Source organism: Manis pentadactyla, chromosome 3 (assembly GCF_030020395.1).
Source record: "Manis pentadactyla isolate mManPen7 chromosome 3, mManPen7.hap1, whole genome shotgun sequence".
Lineage (NCBI taxonomy): Eukaryota > Metazoa > Chordata > Mammalia > Pholidota > Manidae > Manis > Manis pentadactyla.
In genome coordinates, this window is record NC_080021.1 from 101,269,997 (window position 1) to 101,295,024 (window position 25,028).

At 43.0% G+C, this 25,028-nt stretch overlaps 1 protein-coding gene across 8 annotated transcripts in view; it reads right to left on the reverse strand.

The window, feature by feature from the left end:
• Positions 1-25,028, reverse strand: part of FRMD4A (FERM domain containing 4A) — a 573,879-nt gene that overhangs the window by 249,603 nt on the left and 299,248 nt on the right. For 2 of the 8 annotated variants that reach the window (XM_036908062.2, XM_036908064.2), the window contains exon 1: positions 22,317-22,490. The exons of 5 other annotated variants lie outside the window; for them this stretch is intronic. In XM_036908062.2, the coding sequence (XP_036763957.2) occupies positions 22,317-22,475 (159 nt within the window). In that variant the 5' untranslated portion in view covers positions 22,476-22,490. Of the gene's footprint in view, positions 1-22,316; positions 22,491-22,721; positions 22,773-25,028 lie in introns of those variants that run through there. One more of the 8 variants, XM_057498214.1, reaches the window with a different exon arrangement.

A 25,028-nucleotide genomic window follows, 5' to 3' on the forward strand; every position in this document is an offset into this window, starting at 1 on the left:
AGGAATGGGCGTTTGGCTGTTGTTACTCCCCTCATCCGTTGTTACTCTCCCCATCCAGTTATCACTAGCAACTAAATTCTTCATTTCCTTGATCATTACCCAGGCTTCCAGAAAGAAGCCAGACTGCGCCAGGATCAGATACTCCAGTTTCTCCCTCATGTGCCTGAAACCAAAGCCATAAATCAGAGCCCAAGAATTATTTACTTATATTCTAGGATTTGCCTTCCCCTCTCTCAGAGTGATACCCAAGTGGTTCAGGGAGGTAAAATTAGGGTGGCCTGGGTGCAGAATAATTTTGGGCTCCCTAACTATTAACTGGGATATCAAGGGCAAAGAGGGGGTTCTGATCTACTCTTAACCCTGCCCTGACCAGTGTGCCTAGCTGTGAGGGGAATGAAGGAGGGTGACCCGTGAAACCAGAGGCCTAGGGAATGCTTCCTGCACCTCAGTGCTAGAAGGACGAACCCAGCTGGGTTTTCTAGGCTGGCCCTTTCCTGGACTGAAAGGAGCATATCTGATCCACAGAGGGGCTGAGGTTGGAGCCAGGAAGCTGGGAAGCTGGGATGTGCTGGTTACTCTGAATCCTCGGCTACCTCTGCCACTTCATCAGAAGTCAGCTAAAGCTGGAGGCTTCTCAGGAGAGGAGAGCATTTTTCTTACGAAAAAAAGATCTCAGGGGCTTCTGTGTAATGGTCACTTGTTGATTTACCTAAAGTAACTTTCCCAAGTCGCACATATGGGCTTTTTATTCACTGAACGTATTTTCATTTCCCTTGGGCCACTACAAACTCCAGAGGCCAGGGACACACTCCAGTGGTACTTGGCCATGTGAATAGAATATAGTCCTTCTTTTTTCTTGTCTTTTCTTTTACACCCTCCAACCATTTATTTTCTCTTACTAATTTTTAAAAAAATTTTATTTTGGTATCATTAACCTACAATTACATGAAGGACATTATGTTTACTAGGCTCCCCCCTTCACCAAGTCCCCCCCACCTCCCCATTCACAGTCACTGTCCATCAACATAGTAAGATGCTGTAAAATCACTAATCTTCTCTGTGTTGCACAGCCCTCCCCATGCCCCCCCACTATACATGTTAATCGTAATGCCCCCTTTCTTTTTTCTCCACCCTTATCCCTCCCTTCCCACCTGTCCTCCCCAGTCCCTTTTCCTTTGGTAACTGTTAGTCCATTCTTGGGTTCTGTGCTTCTGATTCTGTTTTGTTCCTTCAGTTTTCTTTTGTTCTTATACTCCACAGATGAGTGAAATCATTTGGTACTTGTCTTTCTCCGCCTGGCTTATTTCACTGTTTCTCTTACTACTTTTTTCCTTGTCAAGCAATATAGTGATCAGTTCAAAATCAGCACGTGCAGCCTATCATGGTTTTATAAAACAATGGCGAGCAAAGCCATGGAGACAATGAAAAAGATCAGTGGTTGTTGGGGGTGGGGCAGGGCAGAGAAAATTGGGCAGCACAGAGGATTCTTAGGACAATGAAAATACTCTGTAGGATATGATAATGATGGATACATGTCATTAACACATTGTGGACTCTGGGTGATGATGACATGTCAAACTGGGCTGATCCTCAGTAACAAATGAACCACTTTAGTGAATGATGTTGATAAGGGAGAAGACTGTCCATGTGTGGGGCAGAGGATATGTGGGAAATTGCTACACTGTCCTCTCAATTTTGGGGCAAACCTAAAAGTGATCTAAAAAAAACTGCATATACAAAAACTGGTTAAGTAGAGGATGTGCTAAATTACTGGTGTGTTCAATCTGTCTGCCTCTCCAAAAGCCTCATTGATTAGTTATTCTCCATGTCATCAAGAGTCAACAGGAGTAAATCTGTACTGTCCTTTTCAAATAGTCAGGCCTGTGCATGTCCACTCATGTAAAAATTATCAGTGTTTCAGGATTTCTTTAATATTGTGCAACTAAATATGGTTTTCATTGAATGACTTGTAATAAAGATTAAGTAAAGATTATACATTTATGTTGTTAAAAGTCACCCTTCAAACCTATTTCATATATTGGGAGTTCAGCCTATGATTCCACATTTAAAAAGTATTTTGCTGCAAAAACATTTGGCGCTGAAATAGCAATCAGGAATCAGTAAAGGTACTGACGTTTTAATTGACATGTAATGAATACAATGACACTAAAATGAACTGAGGGTGAAGGTAACAGGCATGGAAGGAGTCAGAGGCAGTGGGCAGGCAGCACAAAGGCACAGGAGAGAGGAAGAGGGTCCAAACAAGAGAGCAGCTGGTGGAGAAAGACAGGAGAAGGTATCTACAGAACTGATAAGCCCATGGAAAGAGAGGAGTTTTAAATGTTAAAATGCAAATAATTGATTGTTCTAACAGGTTACAACATCTGCAGTGAATACATACCTTAAGTTATGGCTATTTGCTGGGGTTTAGGAAGGGGCTCATTTTTAGTGCCAATTAAATACATACCATAGGTATGGCTATTTGCTGGGGCTTAGGAAGGGGCTCATTTTTAGTGCCAATTAAATCTTTCATTGAATAAACCAATTCAAGGCACAGAATCTAATGGTCTTTCATCACTACTGAACCATTTTTGAAGGCCTTTCACTTTTAAGATAGATTAACTCCGTAAAGGCAGGTCTGCCATTGACACCCAGGATAAAGAAGTGGTTGAGCCTGGCATGGGGGGATTTATGCTAGATGCTATTAAGTTCTAAATGAGAGGCTTTCTTTTTGCACTTTCTAAAACTTCATTTTTTAGGTACATCTTGCTTACTTAACACACCAATTTAATTCACATGGGAATTAGCACATGACTTCAAGTTGAGTTTCCTTTGCATACTCATTGCCCGATTAGGAAAAATACAGCATGGGCCCTGGAAGCTCATATCTAGGGCCAGACTTCATCAAAAGGAGCTCTGGGAATATTTCATCTGTGCAGCTCCACATAATGAGGACCACAATGGATACTGCCAAGATTTTGCAAAAGCTTCAAATGTACTTTAATTTTATAAGACCTTTTCTGACTTACAAACAGCAATTTCACAAACTCGTGTTCTTCACATCAGCCCTACCAGATAGATTTGTATAAATCCCTATTTTGTAGATAAGTAGACTGAGGCCCAGAGTGGGTAAGTGACAGATAATAAGTGCTACTAAGCTGCTAAATGAACTCAGGTGTGATAGCGTGATTGATAGTAAGAAGGGTGTATTTGGTCTTCATCCCTGTTCTGGTACAGAGATCCTAAAACCCTCAGAATTTCCTAAGTGTAAGAGTGATAAAAGTATCTTTTGTTATTCATAATAAGCCCCTTTTGAGGACAGCTGAGTTTATGTTAATAGAGTGACTTTTGGAAAGCCCCTTAAGGGTGGGGGCTGGCTGCCCTGGGAACCAACTGTGAGATCAGAGAAATCCAAATTTCAGTCCAGGGAGGGGAGAGGGGCTAGAGGTTGAGTCTATCACTGTGGCCAATGATTCCATCATGCCCACATAATGAAGCCTCCATAAAACCCCAAAAGAGTGGACTTTCAAAAGCTTCAGGGTTGTGAACACTAGAAGTGCTGGGAGGGTGGTGCTCCTGGAGAGGGCAGAGAAGCTCCGTGCCCTTACCTGCTACCTGGCCCTATGTGTATCCCAGCTGGCTAGTCCTGAATTATATCCTTTCATAATAAATCGGTTTCTGTAAGTAGTGTTTTCTGAGTTCTGTGAGCCACTCCAGCTAGTTATAATCGAACCCGAGAAGGGGGTTATGAGAACCTGCATCTATAACCAGCTTGTGGGAAGCACAGGTGACAACCTGGACTGTGACCGGCATCTGCAGGTGGGGGCAGACTTACAGGACTGAGCCTTCTTAACCTGTGGGATCTGATGCTCCTCCGGGAGACAGTGTCAGAAATGGGTCCAATTGTGGGACACCCAGCAGGTATTGCAGAATTGCTCAGGTTGTGGAAACCCCACACACCTGACGTCAGCAGTGAAGCCGTGTGGTAGCAGAGTACTGACAGAGGAGGAGACACTAAGTGTTTTCCCTCTGCACTAGGTTTTCTGACTCCAAACTGCACTCTTGACTACTGAAATTTTTCGTGTTTTGTTTCAGAAGCCATGGTTATAGAGAGCAGACATTCACATCTGTGTATTTTTCTCTATGGAATGCATGAAATAAGATGCTAGTCATTTTCCATGTCATCAAGAGTCAACAAGTCTTATGACAGATCACAGCATCTCAGAAAATGTTTCTTTAATTAGCAGTATTACTGACTTTGCAACATGTAGGCTATTTCCCCAGGAAAGAGTCTTCTGGGTTAATTCAGTATGACCTTACCCTGTGCTAGGAATTCTCCTCCACCCACAGCTGGTCCTGTGAAGATGAAAACATGCACACACCCTAAAATCTTGTCCCAGATGACTGGCTTTGGGGGATGCTAAATTCCCAGCCAGGCGGAGGCAAAAAAGATAGGAACATGTGCCTTGGTTGTTCTGGCTAAATTTTACTAATGTTCATTGTGATGTTATTTCTGGCATCATCTTGATTAGTGACTCAAGGACTAATTTTAACTTGGGGAAAGTCTGTATCTTAACAGATTTCATTTCTGTTATCTCATTTCTCTTATCTCCTTCACTGAAATTCAGCTAATTTAATACTGTGTTGATCTAGTGCTGGAGGGAATAGAAAAACAAAGAAAACCTGATCTTTCCACTTCAGATGCCTTCAGTAGGAGACATAAGACATGTAAATAATGCCATCACAAGGCAGAATGATAATAGAGTTACCAAGTGATGTAGGAATTTAACACTATCTGAGGAGTCTACCTCTCCATTGGCTCTTTCTTCCACTCTCCCCTTGCTTACCACACCCAAGCCATGCTGTCGTCTTTCTCTTCCTAGAACAGGCCACTTCTGTTTCTGCCTCAGGACCTTTGCACTTGCTCTTCCTTCTGTTTGCTCTTCTTTCTCCTAGAACTTTGCTTGCCTTGTTATTTTTCATCATTTGGGACTCAGTTCAGATGTCATCATGTCAGGAAGCTTGTTTGTTTCATTATTGTCTCTCTTGCCCAAGAGAATGTAAGCTTCCCATATATATTTGGGAGTTGTGTATAAACTATGCCAGCAAATGTGTTGGTAATTAAAAAATACTGATGCAAAGGGAGTAAACAGAGAGAAGAGGAAAAGACTGAGAATTGATCTTTGGGTTTACCTATTTAGGTGGGATGAGGGGCAAAGGGAACCAGCAATGGAAGCTGAGGAGGAAGACAGTCCAGGGAAACAGAAGCCAAGGGTGCTGAGGGCCTCCAAGCAAAGAGCTGACAAAGCTACAGAAACACTGGGAGGCATAGAAAACCAGCACTGGATGTGACAAACGAATGGTCACTGGTGGTTTTGGGGGGCATCTGGGACAGCAGGGGCAGAGGCCAAGATTACGAGGGCTTAGGGGGTGGTGAGGATGCAGGGGCTCCAGGAATAGCACACCCCACCTGGTGGTTAGTAGAAAAGGAAGGAGAGGTAGTGTGCCATTTGGGGATCGTAGCAGCTTGAGAGGACCTGCTTTGGGGGATAGATGGGAAGATCTAAGTTTGATCTGAGAGGAAACCATAGAGGAGAAAACACCGGAGAAGAAGAAAGCAGGACAAGTTTCTATAGAGAAAGCTCCAGAAAGAGGTGGGGAAGTAAAGGGAGGAGAGTATGGATGAGGGGACTCAGCTAGCAAGGTTGAGGGTGGGCCTGTCACCCTGCTAAACAGGAAACACACTAAGGATGATCAGGAATTACCATAAAAAATTTTACAGAGAAGCAATAGGTGAGAATATCTGTTCTCTTTGCTTTTCCAAGTTTTGGAGTTCTTTTCTTAAGATGTTATTTAAGATTTTCATCTTAAATTAGAAGTGGCTTGTTTTAGAGCCAATTAAATCTGGTTTAATTGAACATCAAGATGCAGCAACTGTGATTTTTTTTCACTATATATATGTTCCCCCCTTTTATGATTTTGTTTCCTGATTTTTCAGATAATATATGCTCACTGCAAAAAAAAAAAAAAAAAAAGGAGACATGGAAAGGTAAAAGAAAATTAAAATGTATCTGTAATTCCACTACCTAGAAATAACTGCTACGTAACAGTGTAGTGGCAAAGAGCATATGCCATGGTTCAAATCTGGCCCTGTCACTTTTTACTGAGGGACTGCTGCACATTATGTAACCTTTCAAGCTTTGTTGTCTTCTTAAGTAAGAAGGAGATTCTGGTAATAATCACTGCCTAGCAGGGCTATTGTGAGGACTTACGTACCATCTCCAGAGTATATACTGGGTACCTGGCATATAGGGGGTACTCAAAGGTGTCTGCTGTTATGATAATGGCCCTTTCACATGACCCTTGGGACACACAGATGTTCTTTCCCTCATAGATGAGGATTCATGAGTATGAACAGTTATGTATCCTGTTTTTATTCCCATATAGCATTAACTTGTGAACATCTTCCTGTAACATATATAACATTGTTTTTTTTTGTTCTGAAGTGAACAATGGCATGATTCCCCCAAGAAACACAGGAAGTGCACATTGTCATTACTCTTGCAGTTTCAACAATTTTTGCCTTTGGTAAATTTAAGAACTTGGCCTATCATGAACACACAAGAAGTTCACTTCACCAAGAATCACCAAAGGCCAGCAGTTCTCTGGCTTTTGATTCTCTTTACAAAATCAAAAAAGAAGCAAAAATGAGTGAACTGGTGCTGTGCCAGGATGTTGGGGGCAGAAACAGACCAAAATGTGTGCAGTTTTCAGTTCTCCTCCAGTCTTTGCTGCTTCTCTGTAGGTTGGGCTGTGTTTGTGCAGAAAAAAAGGATCTTCTTTCTAACCAGAGTTTCAGATCATGCTCAGGAGCATTGGCTGCTCAAGTAGTGAGAAAGGGGTGCCACAAGAGAAACATGACGATGGCACCCTGACATCCCTCCCAGACACCAGGTCCAGTCCCACAGCAGCGTTGCCCCCGCCCCCGCCCCGTGTGACTGTGTGTGTGGGGGGAGGTGTGGTCATGACCAAAGCCGCTCCAAGGTGGCACCTGGGACATCACAGACCCACAGGCATGGGTCCGAGACTCAGCCCCAGCCCCGCCCACTGTGCTGTGTGAAGTGCAGGATCACCGCTGAAACCTGACCCCACTGCTGTCCTCTCAATTTGTGGTACTTTAGATTCTAGGTTGGCTAGAAATAATCGTCAAATTGTCTTTAAAAAGCAATTTGAATTTTCTTCTAATAAAGAACATTGATTTCAATTCTTTTAGCCACTGAAACACTTTTTTTCTTGGACAGACCCCACTTTTCAAATGTCTCAGTATATTAACAAAACATATATTATGTTCAGTTGTGTGAGGTACTCATCCAACCCAGTTTTAATAATTCTGCTCTTAAATGCCATTTAATGGGTGAGGACTCAAGCTACTGGAGTGTAACTGCAGAGAGGAGGATCTGGAGGCAGTGAGGCTGACAGTACAGCAGGTATAGAGAAGGTTCTCTCTGATCAAGGTATCTCCATTCTGCACATGAGTGGGATGATTAGCCTGTGGGCCTTTGCACAGGGCTAGGAGCTAACCCTTGAAGCCTGGGGTTGCAGTTCCCTCCATAATTAAAAACACCTTATAATACCAGAGGCAGGGCCTGGTGGCAGGCTTATTTGCAAATGTGGAGCCAGTGCCCTGCTGGGGTCTACTTTGTTTTTGAATTTCTAGTGTATTAAAGGGGCTACAGAGAAACCGTGTTCCATATGTGGATATCCTGCCTGCCAGAAAAAGCACACTTCAAGGGGCGGGGAGGGTTGGTTAGCAGTCAATGCTGGGAGGTGGAGAGAAGAAACTTGTTCTAAATTTTTAAATTTCTAAATTTTCCAGCCTTGCCCACTCTTGGTTTGAAATTGGTAATGCATGTGGAAAATGCCAGGGTGTTTATTATTTTAATCCCTTTCAAATTCATCTCTAAAACTGCTGCAAAGGTCCTTCTAGCAAGGCTAGATTTCCAGGCATGCTTAAATGAAGAAAGGATTAATAATGAAACTGCTACCATTTATTGAGCACCTTGTATGGGCTATACAATATGCTGAGTACTTTCATTAGGATATCTTATTCTCAAAATAATTCTATAAAAAGATTTATTTTCACCCCATTTTACCAAAGAGAAAACTGAGGCTCAGGACAACTAAGTAGCTTGCTAAGTTCATGCAACAGGTAAATGATAGGCCTGTGTTTGGTGGAGACAGGTAATTTGGACCTGTATCAGCTGGACATCAAAGACTGGGCTTGTCTCAGGTGTGCCATGATACTAATCTAAAGGTAGCAGTGCACTCCACATTCATTGCAGGATTATTTACAATAGCCAAGACACACAACCAACCAAGTGTCCCTGAGTAGATAAAGAAGTTGCAGTATAAAGACACAATGGAATATTATTCAGCCATAAAAAGTAAGGAAATCCTGCTATTTGTGGCAACATGGGTGGACCCCAAGACCATTATGCTAAGTGAAATAAGTTAGAGAAAGACAAATACCAATATGACCTCATTTACATGTGGAATCTAAAAACAAAAATAATATAAAACCCAAGTCACTGAAAAAGAGCTCAAATTTGCAGTTACCACAGGAGGTGGGAGTAGGCATGGGAGAACTGGAAGAAGGTGGTCAAAAGGTACAAACTTCCAGTTATAAGATAAGTAAGTACTAGGGATGTGATGCACAGCATGAGAACTATAGTAAACACAGCTGCATGGTATATAGGAAAGCTCTTAACAGAATAAATCCCAAGAGTTCTTATCATAAGGAAAAAAACATCTTTTTTTGTATCTGTATGAGATGATGGATATTAACTGAACTTAATACAGCAGTCATTTCACAATATACATAAGTCAAGTCATTATGCTGTACACCTTAAACTCACACAGTGCTATCTATCAACTATATCTCAATAAAACTGGAAAAATAAAATTACTAGCTGAGGAAAAAGAAAATCATTGTAGATATGTGTCTGTATACTTTCCCCAGTGGCACAGAAAATTGTGAATTGATTAAGCAGTGAGTTTTCAGATTCAAATGGATTGACTTGAATTTCTGACCAGCATTAACAATTTGGAGAATGGCACAAGATCGGATGAGAAAACAAAAGAAATGGGCTACTCCCAAGTCTTGGCTCTCTGCAAATGCCTGGGTGGGGCAGAAGGCAGGAGATTTTGAGCATTTTTGAAAACTGAGAGTCACAATGAGTTCCACATTCAGGGTGACCCTCCCTCCAGCGCCCACATCAGGCACTTCCTCAGGGCCTGAGAACTGAAGGTCTGCTTGTCTAGAATTTTCTGGTTAAATAACTGGCTTAGAAAATTGTGAAAAGAGTCAGCAGGCTCTAAAGCAGAGGGTAACTCAAACAGTTTAATAATAACAAGATCAGCCCTCTCTGGTGTGTGGCTCTGACTCTATAAATGTATGTGTATCAGGGCAAGTCTGTCTTGAGGCTGAAAGATTAAACAATTAGGCAGGCACTTCTGAGAGGCTGTCCCTCTGTTTATGTTTACAGATCTCACCACTTCTTTTTGGCTTGCACCTTATCATAAGCAGAGTACAAAGAAAAAGGAGGTAGTATTAACCCTCCTTTGCCGGGGAAAGTCTCATAGTGAGACTCTAGCTGGGAATCAGGAATCAGTTGGGTTATTTCTGGCTGAGATGTTAATTCATAGGGTTGAGCCAGTCAGGAGCTTTTTACTGCCTTCCATTCCCCATTCCATTCATTCTTATATTTGTGTCCTTATATCTAAGGTCCTCAACACAGGCTTGCTAGCTGCTCTCTCTCCCTCCCTCCTCTGTATTGTAGGCCACTTAGAGAGAGTGGATCATATATGCTAACTATGTGTGGATAAAGTGAAGCTTTCTATGGTCAGGGTCCTCATCTGAACCTAAACTACTTGACAAGTTACTGGCCTGCTGCTAGGCTACTGCCTCCACACCTGTAGGCAATTAGCTATTACTGACTGAGTCATTATATTAAGAGCTCTGCCCAGTGCTCTAGTCAGAGGCAGAGATGCAAGAGGATTACAGACCTGGAAACTGTTGGCTGCAGATGTAATTCTAGTGCTCAACTTATTACTAGGAAAACAAGCTGGGAAATAAACCCTTTCACCCCAAGAACATTCCACTGTCACCCCAAGAACAATCCATAGTGAACTTGCCCAGGGCTGAAACCCATTGGCAAGACATACGAGTACATTGTTGGGTCCCCCTATTCATCCCCTCCACACCACAACTGCCTTTGCTTGCATTGTTTTCCTTTTGGAAATGCTCTCCTGTCCTATAGCCCAGATAAATGTGTCTGTTCTTCATTTTCCTCCCTGAATCCAGCTCTGAGCACTTGTCCCTTCTTCCTCTGAAATCCAACAGCGTTTGTGGTCTGAACTTCTCACTTGGTCTCTACCAGCTCCTGCTATGCATTGCTAGTTAATCTTCCCCCACTTACCTGACTGATTAACCTAGGTACCTTGAAAGTTGCAACAAATACTTTATCCTATTCTTTTGTGTTTCTATGGGAAAATCAAGTCACCATGGCCAGGATGCTTACCTGATCCTAATGATTGCCTACTGTGTGCGTGCAGTGATGTAATACTTAGCTTACTGCACAGGCGCATGTTTGGATACCCACTGGTGGTGATAAGCCATTATTGCCTGTGTTGCTATAAAAGAGTTCCACTCGATGCTAAGAGCAGAGGGAAGCAGGAGAGGAGGAGAGCAGAGGCTGGAGGCAAGGGAAGAGCCTGGAGCCGACGCACCGCCTGGGGCAGAGGCTGCGACAGAGGTGGATGGATTCTAGTGCCTGACCTGCCACCATGACAATAAAGCTTGGTATGAGCCCCTTTTTTACTCCCAAACGTTCTGTTGTCATTTTTCAGTCTCACTGAATCCAGAGTGAACTTGCTGGAAGCTGAAACCCCCTTCTGCCCAGAGCTAAAGTTCCTCTCTCGGTATTAGCACACTGACTGGCATGGAGCTCAATATGTGTTTGTTGACTCAAACATAAACCAGCAACATTAACAACAATGGCCACCTTTTATCGAATGCTTACTGCCTGCCAGAACGATGCAAAGAGCTTTACCGACAATATCTCACTCATTACAACAAAATTTTGACAGTAGAAGAGGCGGAAGTTCATTAACAAGAAACCAACCACACAACTAATAGGAGCTGGGACTGACATTCAGCCTGGAGCTGTAGGGTGCCATAAATGCCATGCTGCCATGAGCCAGTCAAGAAATACTGGATGATTGACTAAAACGACAATGAAAAAAGGCAGGAACATTTGAAATTATGATTCGCTGGCTGTAGAAATAGTGAGCAAACAACTAATGCAGATGGAAGAAGGAGATGAGGTGAGGAGTCCATGGGAACAGCTGTGAGTCTGCTATTGGACCCTAGGTGTGGGCCAGAATGCTGAGGGCTCCAGATGCTGAACTCTGAAGTCAGACTGACTGGGTCTGAATCTTGTCTCTGCAACTCATTAGCTGTTTGCTCTTGGGTGAGTGATTTTAGGCTCTTTGTGACTCAGTTTCCTTGTGTATAAAATGGGGCCATATGGTACTCCCCAAATTTGGCTGCTTTGATGATTCAGTGTATACATGTGAAGTGCACATAGATTGAGCATTGAATAAATGTCAGCTATGATTATCAAGAATCTCTAACTTAGACCAAAGCAATAGAATGTAGGCTTAAAGGCAGATGTTGGTATTCCACAGGATTTTTTTGGGAAAGAGTCCTGTTTTATCTTTCAATCCCAAACACAACAGAGAAACTGTAAATAGGTAGGTAGTTTTAAAAGAGAGAGAAAAGCAACCCAATGACTGTATCTTAAGGAGTAGCAAATATTTCAATGCCATGCTGACCAGAAACTCATCATCACTGAGGCAAGAGCCAGCCTGCACTCAGTGGCCTGGGAGTGAAGGGTGGGCACCAGGAAGGACCTTGTGCTGGCAGAACATTGTGGACTTACTGTGAGTGAGAAATATGTGATCCATATTCCTACGATTACTAACTAAGTACAGTGGTGAAGAGTGGGTTCAAGTCTGGTCTCTGATTATTTCTTATGAGCTACATGACCTTTGGCTGGGTGACGTAACTTCCATTTTCTTATCTTTAAAATGGTATAAACATAGTACCTACCTCATAGGATCACTGGGAGAATTAAAGTATACAGAAAACGCTTGGAACAGAACTAAATAAATATCTTACTTTACTTCTCAGTGATAGTCTATATAAGAAGATTCCTTGGGTGGTAGCCGTGGCAGAAAAGGGATTTCTCTAGGCTAAGTTAGCAAGATTCCCCAGCACTCCAAGTATTTTAGTCTACAAAGTGGCTTCACTGTGGAAATTTTATTAGACAGCATAGACTGGAATTGTCAAAATCCCTTCTCGGCAACCTCCACCCCCAGTGGTTATCAGATAATGTCTATCCACCTTCAAAAGCTGTGACATTTTTTTCATTTTAAGATTTGATATCAGGTGATATGCTCTGGATCCTGCAGAGACCTTTTAGAGGAAGGCCAGGTTGTATTATAATAGCTGAGCCAATTTTTTCCAAGGGTTTACCCATGGCTTCATGGGTATGGGAAGTGAACTAAATATAGCATCAGTTGTTAAGAGGAGGCCACACGGATTCCTACCTGTCAGCCCACACTGGAGCTGGCACTTCCTGCCCTTCTGCCTCAATGCCTGGACCAGAGCCTCAAATGAGGTGAGAAGTCAGCTGCAATTTGCTCCCCCTCAGGGCTGATTTTCAGCAAACACTTCCTCTTGCTCAGAAAATGCCTGGGGGTGCCCTGCGCCCTTGGACAAGAGAGAAAACAAGACGCAGGTTATTTGGCCCAGACCTGCAAACACTATGGAAAAGCCACCCTGGCTGCCCTGAGACAGGGAAATCCTGACAAAATGCTAGCTTTAGGAAGCACAAATGAAGCTGCATGGTGTGGGAGAGGCAGTCCCATTCCACAGGGCAGAAAGAACAGAGGACCCTTCAGATTTCTAGGAACCACTAACCTTGGGACTTTCATTCAGTTCTGAGTCCCCAGTGGCATCTGCTACCTTAAACACCAAATTGCCTACTTAGAACTTGGGTCAAAGCTTATTTATTTCCTGACAAAATTATCAAAAGACTTCCTTTAATTTTCCTGGGAAATTTAGAGGTGGTTCAAGAATAATAATCCAGTACAAGTTTTGGAGATTGAGGATTTTTTCTTCTTTGAGAAATAAAGGAATGTTGTTTGTATCCCCACTCATTTCTTAGATGAGATGATACAGAAGGATCAGATATCTCTAAATTTGCTTTTAATTTGTAGCAAAATAATAAATTGATAATAATGGCTTAACATTTATTGAGCACTTGCTATTTATGAGTCTTTGTCTATGTATTTTCCCTATAATGCCTCTCAAGAGACGTTATTTCCATTTTGTAGATGAGAAGCTCAGTCTGGGAACTGGGGCTTACACCTAATTTGCTGACTCCAGGGCATATGCCCTTAAAGCCTGGCTAAGTCCACCCTCTGTGACAGGCAGGCAGCTGCCCATCTACCTGCTTGCCCCAGGGTCCCTGTCAGGGGTGGCCACATGATTGTGTTCTGGCCAGTGAGATGTGAATAAAGAGGGTCAGATCTCTAGGTCTGACCAATGAAAAACTGATGGGTGTGTCTCTTCTCTGTGTTCTTTGGTAAATGAAGAGGCCACTGCACCCCTAGAGCACGGCAGATTCTCAAGATGACCCTGAACTATCCAGTGTAAGGCTGTCTACCAGTCAGAACATTGCTGGACTTATTGTGAGTGAGAAATAAAGTTCTGTCCAGTTAAGTCACTGAAGTTTCTGGGGTATCTGCTACAGAAGCCCACATTAATCTACCCTGTGATAAAAGCGAAGCAGCCGTCCACAGTTTAGAAGTTATGTTAGTGGAACCTTATGATAGAATTGTTGCCTAGTTCTAAACTGCATGTTTTCTCTCAGTCTACAGGGTGTGCAGCCATAATGAGGAAATGCTCCTCTAACTTAGACAGCTGACATATGATAAATCCCATACCCTGTTTCCATCTTCCAAAGGGAGACAGCCTGACAATAATCAGATTGCACAATCATTTATTGGGAACCCATCTGGTGTGGGGATGAGTTCATACCCTTGAGAATGAAGAAAATTTCCAGCTGATGCTGGTTGGTGAGGCTTCCAAAATAGGCTAGCTGGTTTTCAGAAGGTCCAGCTGTGCATTGGGACAATGCTTAGCAAAGAGTGTCCAGTGAGCATACTGGTCAGGCAGTAAAGTCACCATTATTGAAAATGATATGAAACACATACACTTACCAAATAAAGTGGTAACGTGGTTGCCCCTGACTCAGTATTCTTGTTCTCCTGTTTGCTGCAGCAGTTTTGGGTTGCTTTGTCAGGAAGCCCCTTCCTTGACATCTCAGAATAGGTACCTTGTGCCCCCTGGTAGGCCATCAAAAACCTTGTCCTCAAAGCACTGACTCCCAGCTGTAATTTCATGTGAGCTTGTATAGTTATTATACACCACCATTGAGTTGACTGTCAGTTCTCCACCAATGTGACATAAATTCTGTATGAATCATGTTTGGCTTTGTTCACCACCCTGTCTCTAGAACCCAGAAAGATATCTGGCACATGGCAGGTGTGCATTCATTAGTTTTAAGATGAATGAATGAGTGAGTGAGTCTTCATTTAATTAGTGGGGAAGCTGAGGCAGAAATATGCAAACCCTGGATTCATTATAAAAGCTAGAAATATAATTCAGAATACTTGACTTCAGCAGCAGCTGCTAGCCATCTTCTTCCAAACTACTCTGTCAAAAGAGACTGGCACTCCCACGGCTGGTCATCACCCCAAACAAATGTCTAACAGAGCCCCTAAGATCCTTCCCCACAGGAGCCCAGCCACGAACCTCTCTGAGCCTCAGTGTGATACCCTCATTTTTAACATGTCCCAGTGGTGTTGAGAATCAAAAATAAGAGAATGCACTTGGAAGTACTCTATAAGGTAAAAAAATATGGGCAAGTATAGTTTTCATGAAGTTAGGAAGTATGAAAAATTGTCTCTCAAACGATGGGATTTTGAAGAGACATCAGTTTGTGAAGAATAGGACATTTTGAGGCTGTTAGGTGAAGACATGTAGGTAAATGTCATTTTTTCTAAGGAAATGGCAGAGAAATTAGCTTCCCTACCTGTCTCCATCAGCCCCACCCCAAGAGACCCCCACACATATATAAATTTAAGTAAAAAACACGCTACTCCCCTTCCAGTGGGATTACGATCTCCAGGCTGCACCGAAGTAGAAATTCAGAAGTCCTCACTATTAAAGGTAATTTGGTATTTGTCAAAAGCTGAATTTCTGAGCTGATTTCCACAATGCTTTAAAGTAGATATGTTGGGAGGACTGACCCAAAGTGAGGGATGGTTGACATGGTAACTGGCAGCTCATTTTTAACATCCAAAGTATTATTTTCTCATCAGAACTAAGGAAAGTGGTTTCAAGGAGGGTGAAAACATACCCTGTCAGGCTCAAAAAAATTTTATGAACAAAGAAAAAAACTGAGCTCAACGTTGTTTGCAAACACTGCCCATATCAATGGAGAGTTTTCAAAAATGCGAGTTTTGCTTCTGGGCCTATTGCCAAGAGGTGATTGCAGGTCAGAATAAGAAAATATGGTTGCAAAAGACAGTGTATACACTGAAGCACACTGGTGGACATGCAACACGGCGTCCTTTACCGACAGGCACTAATAACCATAATGACTGGCAGGAAAAGCTAAAACAAATGCACAGACCAGACAAAGTTACAAAGGAATATAATAAATTTTCTAATTGTTCTTTTTGGTGTAAGCCTATTTTTTTCCTTTTAACCATAACACATGTTGTAGATCATAGGAGAAATGCTAAGCCCCACGCCACATGTATGCCTTAAATAATACACAGGGCATAGCCCTTTGAAAACGTACATTGCCATAACGAAATGATGAAAGGGGAACAGCAGAAATAGCAAATTGAAAATCAAAGCCTAACTTTCCACATGTGGAAATGTTTGTTGCAATCATGGCCTAATCCATCGGTCCCAGATTGGTTGTATTTGTTGCTTCAAAGATACAAATGAATCATCGAAAACCCAATCTCATTTTAGAGGAATTGCTCATCATTAGGAGAATTTACCACTGACATCATTATAACTCATCATGCAGACAGTTGATAAGGTTGCAGTTTTGAAACAGTTCATATTTCTAGAAGTTCTCAGTTTCAGAAACACCATTTCTGCTAAGAATAAAACACATGAACTCTTCTTTGTGACTCAAATCCCATCCCAGGATGATAAGGGGATCTCATACTAGCTCACTTACGTGTTGTTTTCCTTGCACTGTTTGTGGGAAATGCAATATATACAGGTCATTGTAGGCCTGCCTCTGGGGGCCACAAAGAGCTAGTGTTAGAGCACTGGGTTAGATCTGGTTTATATAAATAAAAAACAGTCTTTCCCCAAATTCCTGATACATGGCTGGTCACTAGAGTCACTGGTCTGCTTTTCCTCCTAGAAGTGGCAGTGACAGGTGAGCCACAGCTGATCTTAAAATCATGCAAGAAACCACACTTCTGGGAGAAATGCATCCTGGGGCCTTTTCCCACTGCTGGTTTCTATGATACAGCTTATACCCTAAAGTGAGGAAGACCAGCTATGTTGCCTCTTCTGTGCTTTGTTCGGCAGGCATGAGAAAATAAAAAATAGAAACAAAGTTGATAACTCTCACGAAGGGGGCAGTTTCTACAAACGGACCAAAAATAGAAAGATTTTTTTAAAAAAACTAATGACATCTAACTTAAAAAAAAAAGTAATCTAAAACAGGCTCACATATGCCATACATATGTGTTCTACATCTTTGGGGCCAGAAGCAATTTATGGCACGACAATAATTCTGGTTGTTGGTCTTATTTATTTAATTTTTCCTATGGTTCATACTGCATGGCCAGCGGTGGTGGGAGGTGAGGGGTAGGAGGAGCAGAGATGGATTCATTGTGAAGCGAATGAAGCTAAAACCTCAGAGCTCCTCACTTCTGAGGAGCCCTTCTGGGTCTCTGGGATGATTCCTAGTAATGTGGGTACATCGTCATATGTGCAAGAGTGAGCTATTGCAATTGTCATCAGTTATGACTAGTGTCTCTCGCCACACTGACCTCCGCTCTGTTAAACTTCCCCTCCTGATCGGGTAGCATCGGCATGGCCGTGGGCATTTTTGGAAATTCAGCCAGGGGGAGATTGAGTTGGGATACTTGTGGTTTGAGTTTGGCGGGCTGGATGTATGAGGTCCACAGTCATTTCCATTTATGGAGAGATGGAGGTGAACTGCCCTGGTGGACATTCCTCACCCTGAGGTGCCGTCCGTGAAAGTACAGGGTGAGCTCTACCCAGATTACCGCTGCATCTTACAGCACCTGGCTATGGACATATGAACCCTCCATGTACGAGAAATAAGGTATTAGATTCTAGAGCCAGAAGCAACTCTGGAATCTTTCAATTATCAGACCAGTAGAACTATAAGAGTTCAGTTCTCATACTGCCTAGTCAAAAGTAGGAGTTTTTCCCTGTCAAGAGTATATATAACATACAACACACACAATTTCAAAAGCACCATATAACTTTCTTAATCAAAGGAAATAGAGTATAGCTGAATTTTTCCAGAATTCCTGTGTTCAGAGGGCATACACCTGTACTTTTGCCACAAACAGCAAGTATGTTTGATGATAGATCATATATGAAGGAAACTTGATCAAAGGCTTCCCCAATTTGACAACAATTCTAAAAATCTGTACAATATTCCCAATAACTGTGTTATGAATCTGAAAGAAACCTTTCTAAACAGTCATGAAAGGACAAATTGTGATCTGCCATGCTAGAGGAAAGATGGACTTATCTTCCTCTCCTCTCTTTGTAGAAAATATTACAAAGTCATTGCCTCATGAAGAAGAGATCATAGACTATGTATAGAAAATATGCAGGACAAAAACATAGAAGAGAGCTGTGGTAGGCAGTTAGTTAATAAATGTAATTTTTCTGGATTTTGTGATGTTTTTATTTGTCAGCTTCCCTGTGTTTGTAATGTGTTAATGATTTTCCTTTCACACTTTAAGTTTGCATATTTTTAAAATAATTTTCCTTCAACACTTTCCCACCTTGGGTTACAGAATTATAGATTCTATACAGACTACAGGCTCCACAACTGACCCTTGTCTGAGAGAGTAACGTGATGAAGAAGTTCTGAGTGGGAGACATTTCAGAAAGCCAAAAGTTCCTGCCGAGTAGAGAGGGGTCTGTCTGCAGTGTTACCACACACCCCACCTGGAGTCATCATTTGGGGAGTGTCACTGGGATCTGCAGATGAGGCTGGGCTCCATCTGGCGAGTCCTGTTCTTGAGAAGGTTGCACGCTCTTCCTGGTTGGACCAGGGGTGATCAGGTTCATTCTTGTAACAGTAAAAGCAGCCAACATTTGTTGAATGCTTTGTATGTGCCAAGGAGTGGGCTTAATTTGAACTATCTCAGTGAATCTTCATGATAATTTTGCCATTATTTAGGACCCCTGTTTTTAAGGGGCTGCATAATACTTTTTGTCCTCTGTTGGTGGTTCCTACTAATGTCATGAATCACATGTTTAGCAGCACAGAGTGCCAGAACACAGATGTTCTTAATCATTAAGTCTAAGGTGGGGCTCATGAAATCAATACACATATTTTTAAGTGGCCCCCATGATTCTGATGCAGCCTGCTGGGGTTTTGTAAACATATGTTCACTACCTGACAGTAGACTGAGGCTCCTTCTGCTCAGGGTCTCTGTAGCTGGACTGCACATTAGAATCACCTGGAAAGCTTTAAAAACATACCAATACCCAGGCCCCAGATCAATTAAATCAGAAACTGTGAGTGTTGGGCCTGGATATGGGCAGTTTTAAAAGTTCCCTGGTTGAATCTGACATCCAGCCAGGGACTGACAGCCATCATTTTCAGTCAACAGAGTGACTGTAAACCATGAAAACATTGCTGTGAAATAATAGAAAAAATATACATTGGTCTCTGCCCCCAGTTCCTGGCACAGCGCTCCTAAAACCCTGATACTTTTCCTAGTGATAAGAGCATTAGGAAAGACTTTGTTCTAATATTTGGTCTGTAACCCTGGTTCCTGACACAGAGTTCCTAAATCCCTTGGAATTTCCTGGGCGATAGCATTGTCTTTTGTTTTAGTAAGGCGACTCTGGGTGGGCTACTAGATGGGGGCTGGTCACCAGGAAGATCATGCCATGATTAGAAGCTCGGAATTTCAGCCCCACTCTCCATCCTCCAGGAACCCCCATAAAAAAATCCCCAAAGTACTGGGTTTGTAGAGCTTCCAGGTTGAACATAGGTACCTGCCAGGAGGGCGGTGTGCCCCAGATCCACGGTGACAGAGAAGCTCCGGCACTCAGGACCCTCCAGGACCTCGCCCTATGTTTCTCTTTATCTGGCTGTTCTACTATATCCTTCATCCTATTGTTAATTGATAAACATGAGAAGTGTTTTCCTGAGATCCATGAGTTGTTCTAGCAAATGGTGGAATCCAAGGAGGAGGTTGTGGGAAGCTCCAATTTGTAGGCAGTTAAGACAGAAGTTGTGGGTAACCTGGGGCCTACTGCTTGTGGCTGGTGTCTGAAGTGGGGGCAGTCTTGAGGGTCTGGGCCCTTAATGTGTGGGGTCTGTGTTAACCCCAGGCAGTTTGTGTCAGAATTGTTTGGTGTGGCAAACCTGTACATATGGTGTCTAAAACATTGTGAGACGCTAGTGTGAGCGTAATGGAAAACACAGAGCTTCTTAGACAACTTCCTAAACAAAATACATAGGGTTACTAATTATTTTATTGCTAATAAATAAAGGCACTCTTGAGGAATCTTTCACAAGATAAAAAACAGTGAGAATACAGCATGTTAAACAACAGCAATGTTTCCCACTTGTTATGCTCTAGCCTTTGCAGCACACCTTCACAGTGTGCCCTTACATGGTCCTCCGCCTGCTATGCTACTAGTAACCCCACCCTGAAGGGAGGAAGTAGAGGCTATGAGAGAATAAACATGTTCTAGTAAAGTCTTCCCTGAGCAAGTTAGTTTCTCTCTGCTCTTCCCTTGAAGACTCTATTTCTTGAAGTGCAATTATTTGGTTTCTGGACCCTTCCCCAGGAGGCTGTGCATTCTTGAGGATGGACCAGTATTTTAAATGTTCCTTTAAAAATTTTAAATGTCACCCTGCTTGCCAGTGTGAATGGGGACTGGGAGCAGGTGAAGCTATGAGTGATGGTGGGTCTCTCCTGGAACTCAGGTTGCTCCTGGTCTGCCCTTTCCTTTCGGCTGCCCTTCTCTCAGGTGCTCAGCTTGGTTCTACACACTGCTACCTGTTAACCTAGCCTCCTAGGCCAGGGAACTAATTCAGCTTTGGCATCCTGGCTTGCCCCCCAGTGGTAGGAATTACCGGCCAGCTACAGACAAGGCTGCGTGGGTTACAGGCATCTGTAGTCCTCGGAAAGCCCACTGAGGTAGGGGTCAGTTCACCCTGCTTACTTAATTTAGAATCTTGGCTTTACAAAACTTGATGAGACGTGTGAGAAGGCGAGAGATCAAAAGAAAAAGAAAGTGGGAGACAGAGGTAAGGAGCCAGGACCCCTGAACTCATTTGCAGTTACAGCAACTAAGAATTATCCTAAGGAATTACCTGCAAACACCAAGCTGTTTGAGATTTCACTCTAAACCAGGGCTTCAGAAGCTTCAAGTGGACAACCCAACCATGCTACTGATTAGCTCTCCCATCTGGGAGATTTTTTTCCAGAATTCTTTCAAAATCACAATTCATCATTGGAAATATGACACAAATTTTTCAGATTATTGTCAAATTTAGAAAGACTTCTCTCATATTTCTTTTATAAATGGTCTGTTACAGATATACATGCTGTTTACAGCACAACTGTAGGTATGTGCCCTTAAAACACAAGAATTCTGGGGAAAAAAAAATCTCATTTCCAGGAAGTGCCTGAATGCTCTCCACCCTGGATGCTGGCATCCTGGCAGGGCTGTGCCCCTCTGTGTCTTCCAAGGAGCGATCTCCTCAACACGAGTCCAGACATTCCATGAGGAGGGGTGAGGGAAGGGGCGCCTACGAGGTCCTGCCATCTTTAGCCATTATGGTTCATTAAGGGATCATACATCACCAAATTATGCCTAAAAACACAAAGGCCAGCTGTGCCTGCTTGGTTCCAAGTTGGGTGGTGAGACAACTAACAAAGAGAGGGGGCCAAAACCAATCGAGTTGACTTGGTGAAATAAACTGGGTTATAATACATCGCTAACTGAGGAAAGTCTAGTGACACCCACTTCAAGGACCAAGTCAGGGAAAAAGACGCCCCTCCAGCCCTTGCTACTTGCCTTCACCCTCCTCAGTCAGTCCCGCTCACTCTTCTCAGGCTGGGTGAGGCTGTCAGACTGGAGTCCCCGTGGCAAGAAGGGACCTGGCTTCACGCCACCCATCTGGCTGGATGGACAGGGAAAGCAAGCCTCTTGTTTTCCCCATTTTAGTGCTCTGCACCCCAAGCCAGTGGGCTCCAAAGGCCCACCCTCCTGCAGAACATTTTTTCTCTTTTCTCACATTTGAGAAAAAGAGGCTGTGAATGTCTGATCTCACAGGCCACTTTGTAAGCCACCAAAGGGCAGGGACGTGAGAATGGAGACTTGGTATTAATGCTCCATGCTCTTCTCTTCTTGTCCCCGTCCCATAGCCACACATTCCTTAGCAGCTTATCACAAATCCAGACACACACACACACATGCACATGCATGCACTCTCTTTCTCTCTGAGAAAATGACATTTCTTGTGAGCATATGAACTTGTGGAAAGGGCATCCTCATCTTTGTAGCTGGAAAAACTTTGGTTTAAATTACAGGGCTCTGTCATTTACCAGCTGGGTGACGACGAACAACTATGTCCTTCTCTGAGTTTCAATAACCTCATCTCCAAAATGGTGACATAAGCCCCCGAACTTTATCGGGTTGTCTGGAAAGCAGAATTCCACAGTGCCTATAAAGCACCTTTGACCATGCCTGGTACCCGGGAAATGATGCTTGATTCATGTTAGCTGCTGTCCCCACTTATTATAAGACCCTCCATAGTTCTAAACATGTGCCAGTAGTTTACACCTGCTCCCACCATTCCCCACCCACTTCTCATGCTGCAAAGAAATGAAAGAGGAGCCGCAGGTCCCACCTGGTAGACAGCCCGGGAGATGCACCATGGTTTCAGCATCAGCTGCAGGGCCCAGAGGTTTCCCCCTCGGCAGGTCCTCAGCGCCCGGCAAGTCAGGTCCCACACCAGCTGGTCCCAGCTCCACAGCGAGTCCCAGGAGCCACGCGGCCCTGCAGCCATGCCAGCTCCAGGCCCCGCCTTTACCCTCTGGTCCAGGCCCCACATACAGGCCTGTGTTCTTTTAGTAACGGAAAGTTCAAGTGTCACCAAGATTTAATCAGACAAGGAAAAAATGCAGTCAAAATAACTCTGTTTCCTCTCATTCCCTCTCCTCTCCCCCTACCTTCCCTTACAGCGCCCTCACTAATCTTCAAGGAATGTTTTCGTTCAAGGATTAGTAAATGGCCCCTGTCTCTGGGAACTCACCAGGGACAAGGTAAAAAGAAGCCTTTCCCTGAAGATAACTGCACATCCTCCCTCTCCCAGGACAGCCGTGGACACAAAGCTGACGTTTTGGGCTGGTCACAACAGAACGCAGGGAAGAGGGTGAACTCGGAGTCCTCACTGTGTCCCCGTGGTTCCGGGATTCCACCCAGGGTGAGAGGCAGAGCGGAAGGAGCTCCAGGCTCCCCTGCCAACATTCCCAAGGCATTCCATCTAGTCTCTTAACTCTTTCAAACTTAGGGACCAAAGAGATTCTGCATGGCCAAGCAGAAAGTCCCATTTTATATCAACACTGTAGAAACTGCTGTTTCTGTGGGCAATTTGTAAAAACTCAGGCATTTTCTTTGGAAATTTCCCAAGCTTAAGTTAGGATTAAAAGGGCTGTGAGAACATGTACCTGTTTGACTTAATATCAACATCTGTGATTTTGGAGGAAAGAGGAAAAAGGAGCCAAAGGCAACATATCTCATTGTTCTCCAGGATGGGTTATTTTCCACAAAAGTTCTTGCAATTTTATTACACATTGGATCAGCCCTATGAAGACCTTAACCCAAAGAAAGACATCCAATTAAACATGGTCTGGTTACTTGATATGTCAATTAAGTTATTTTGGGTTTTGATCATTTTAAGCCACGTTTTAGAAGGGCATCTGAATCCTAATTCAGTAGTGTGTATCCCAAAAGGTGAGATTCTGAAGTGGGGAAGGGAGGCAAGGGGTGGGAGAAGATTCTGTCACAACGCGACCTGGATAGGTAAGAGAAGTTCAGTCTTCACGTCATTTGATCTCATGGCCCTGGAAAACCATGGTGATTACTGAGGCATGTTTGTCTTCTGCACATTCTTTCCATTGATGGATTGATTATCTTGTGTTCAACTCATAACTACTCATAAGTAGAGCATGACTCAGACATATCCAAGTTTTAATTTGGCCCTACCACTTACAAATTAATTAACTTTTCTGACTTACTTCTTTATCTGTGAGGTAAGATTCATACTGACCTCACTGGGTTTTTGTGAGGAAGAAATTTTTAGAATATACTTAAAGGGGATAATGCATGGGGTGGCATGCAGCTGAATTTAATTTTTTGAGCACTTACCATGATCATGTAATTCAAGGACTTTACCTACCACTGATAATACGAAACTCTTAAGATCATTTCAAAATTTGTGTTTCTCTAAATCATCTTCCCTTCATCGCTTTTTTCCTTTTGCTTTGGAGCGATGTATTAATTTAGTTAATATGCAAAGACCATTTTCATTTAAACTCTTCTTTTTGGGAGAGTTTGATCATGTTTCCATGAGTAATGGCTCTTGTGTAAAACATGTATGATTTTGCTCTTGTATATTATTCCTTTATTTCCACACACCCTGTGTAGGGGGATACTAAGGAATCTTGCTGTCTACAAACACCTGATCAGAAGAGAAACATTTATGTAAGGAAGGAAGGAAAGAAGGCAGGAAGGAAGGTGGGGAGGAAAAGAAAGAAAGAAAGAAAGAGAGAGAGAAAGAGGCTAAATTACACAACAAAGAGTATGTGGAAAATGGTCGTGCCATTAACATGACTTAACCACCTTGGTATTTTTAAGAAAAGCAAAGGCAAGCTATAGCATAGTTAGCTTTTGCCTGTGTCCCCAAGCTCATGCTCTCCATCCTCTGGGGATTTTGGCTGTGGACTAGGCTCTTATCCAAAGCATGTAATTACAGAATAGATAGGGACAGTTTTTAAGACATTGTTTTACTCTATGATTAAATAATGTGACTTAAAAATTTTTTTTAAGTTAAATATATATTTAGCTTATGATCTGAGAATCTTTTAAATCTGGAGCTGCCATAATAAGCTTTTAAAAACCATGCTGGAATATAAACATATTAATTCTCGAGAACAGCAAGACCTACTCAGACTGCCCTGAAGTCTTGACCCCTTCTGGAGACAGGGACCTGAGCTGCAATCACATATGCTCATGGAGGATGCTGCCCAGCCACAGCTGCCCCGGCCCTTCACTTCTCTCTGATTCAGCCCAAGCCTTAGGTGGCTGATTCAGAATTTCCTAGGGTAGCTCCCCCAACAGTGACTGAGAGGCTGTCCTGCAAGTAGCACCACTACCATAGACCACGATGCCTTGTGCTTTAAAAAGGGATTTCTAATGCTCAGAGCAATCAGGTACAGACGTGTGTGTGTGCCTGACTGTATGCATGCGTGTCTCTGTGCCTGTGTATATGTGTATCTGTGTGTCTTATGCGCGTCTCTGTGTGTGTGTGCATGTGCGTAAACCTTCATTTTACAGAGGA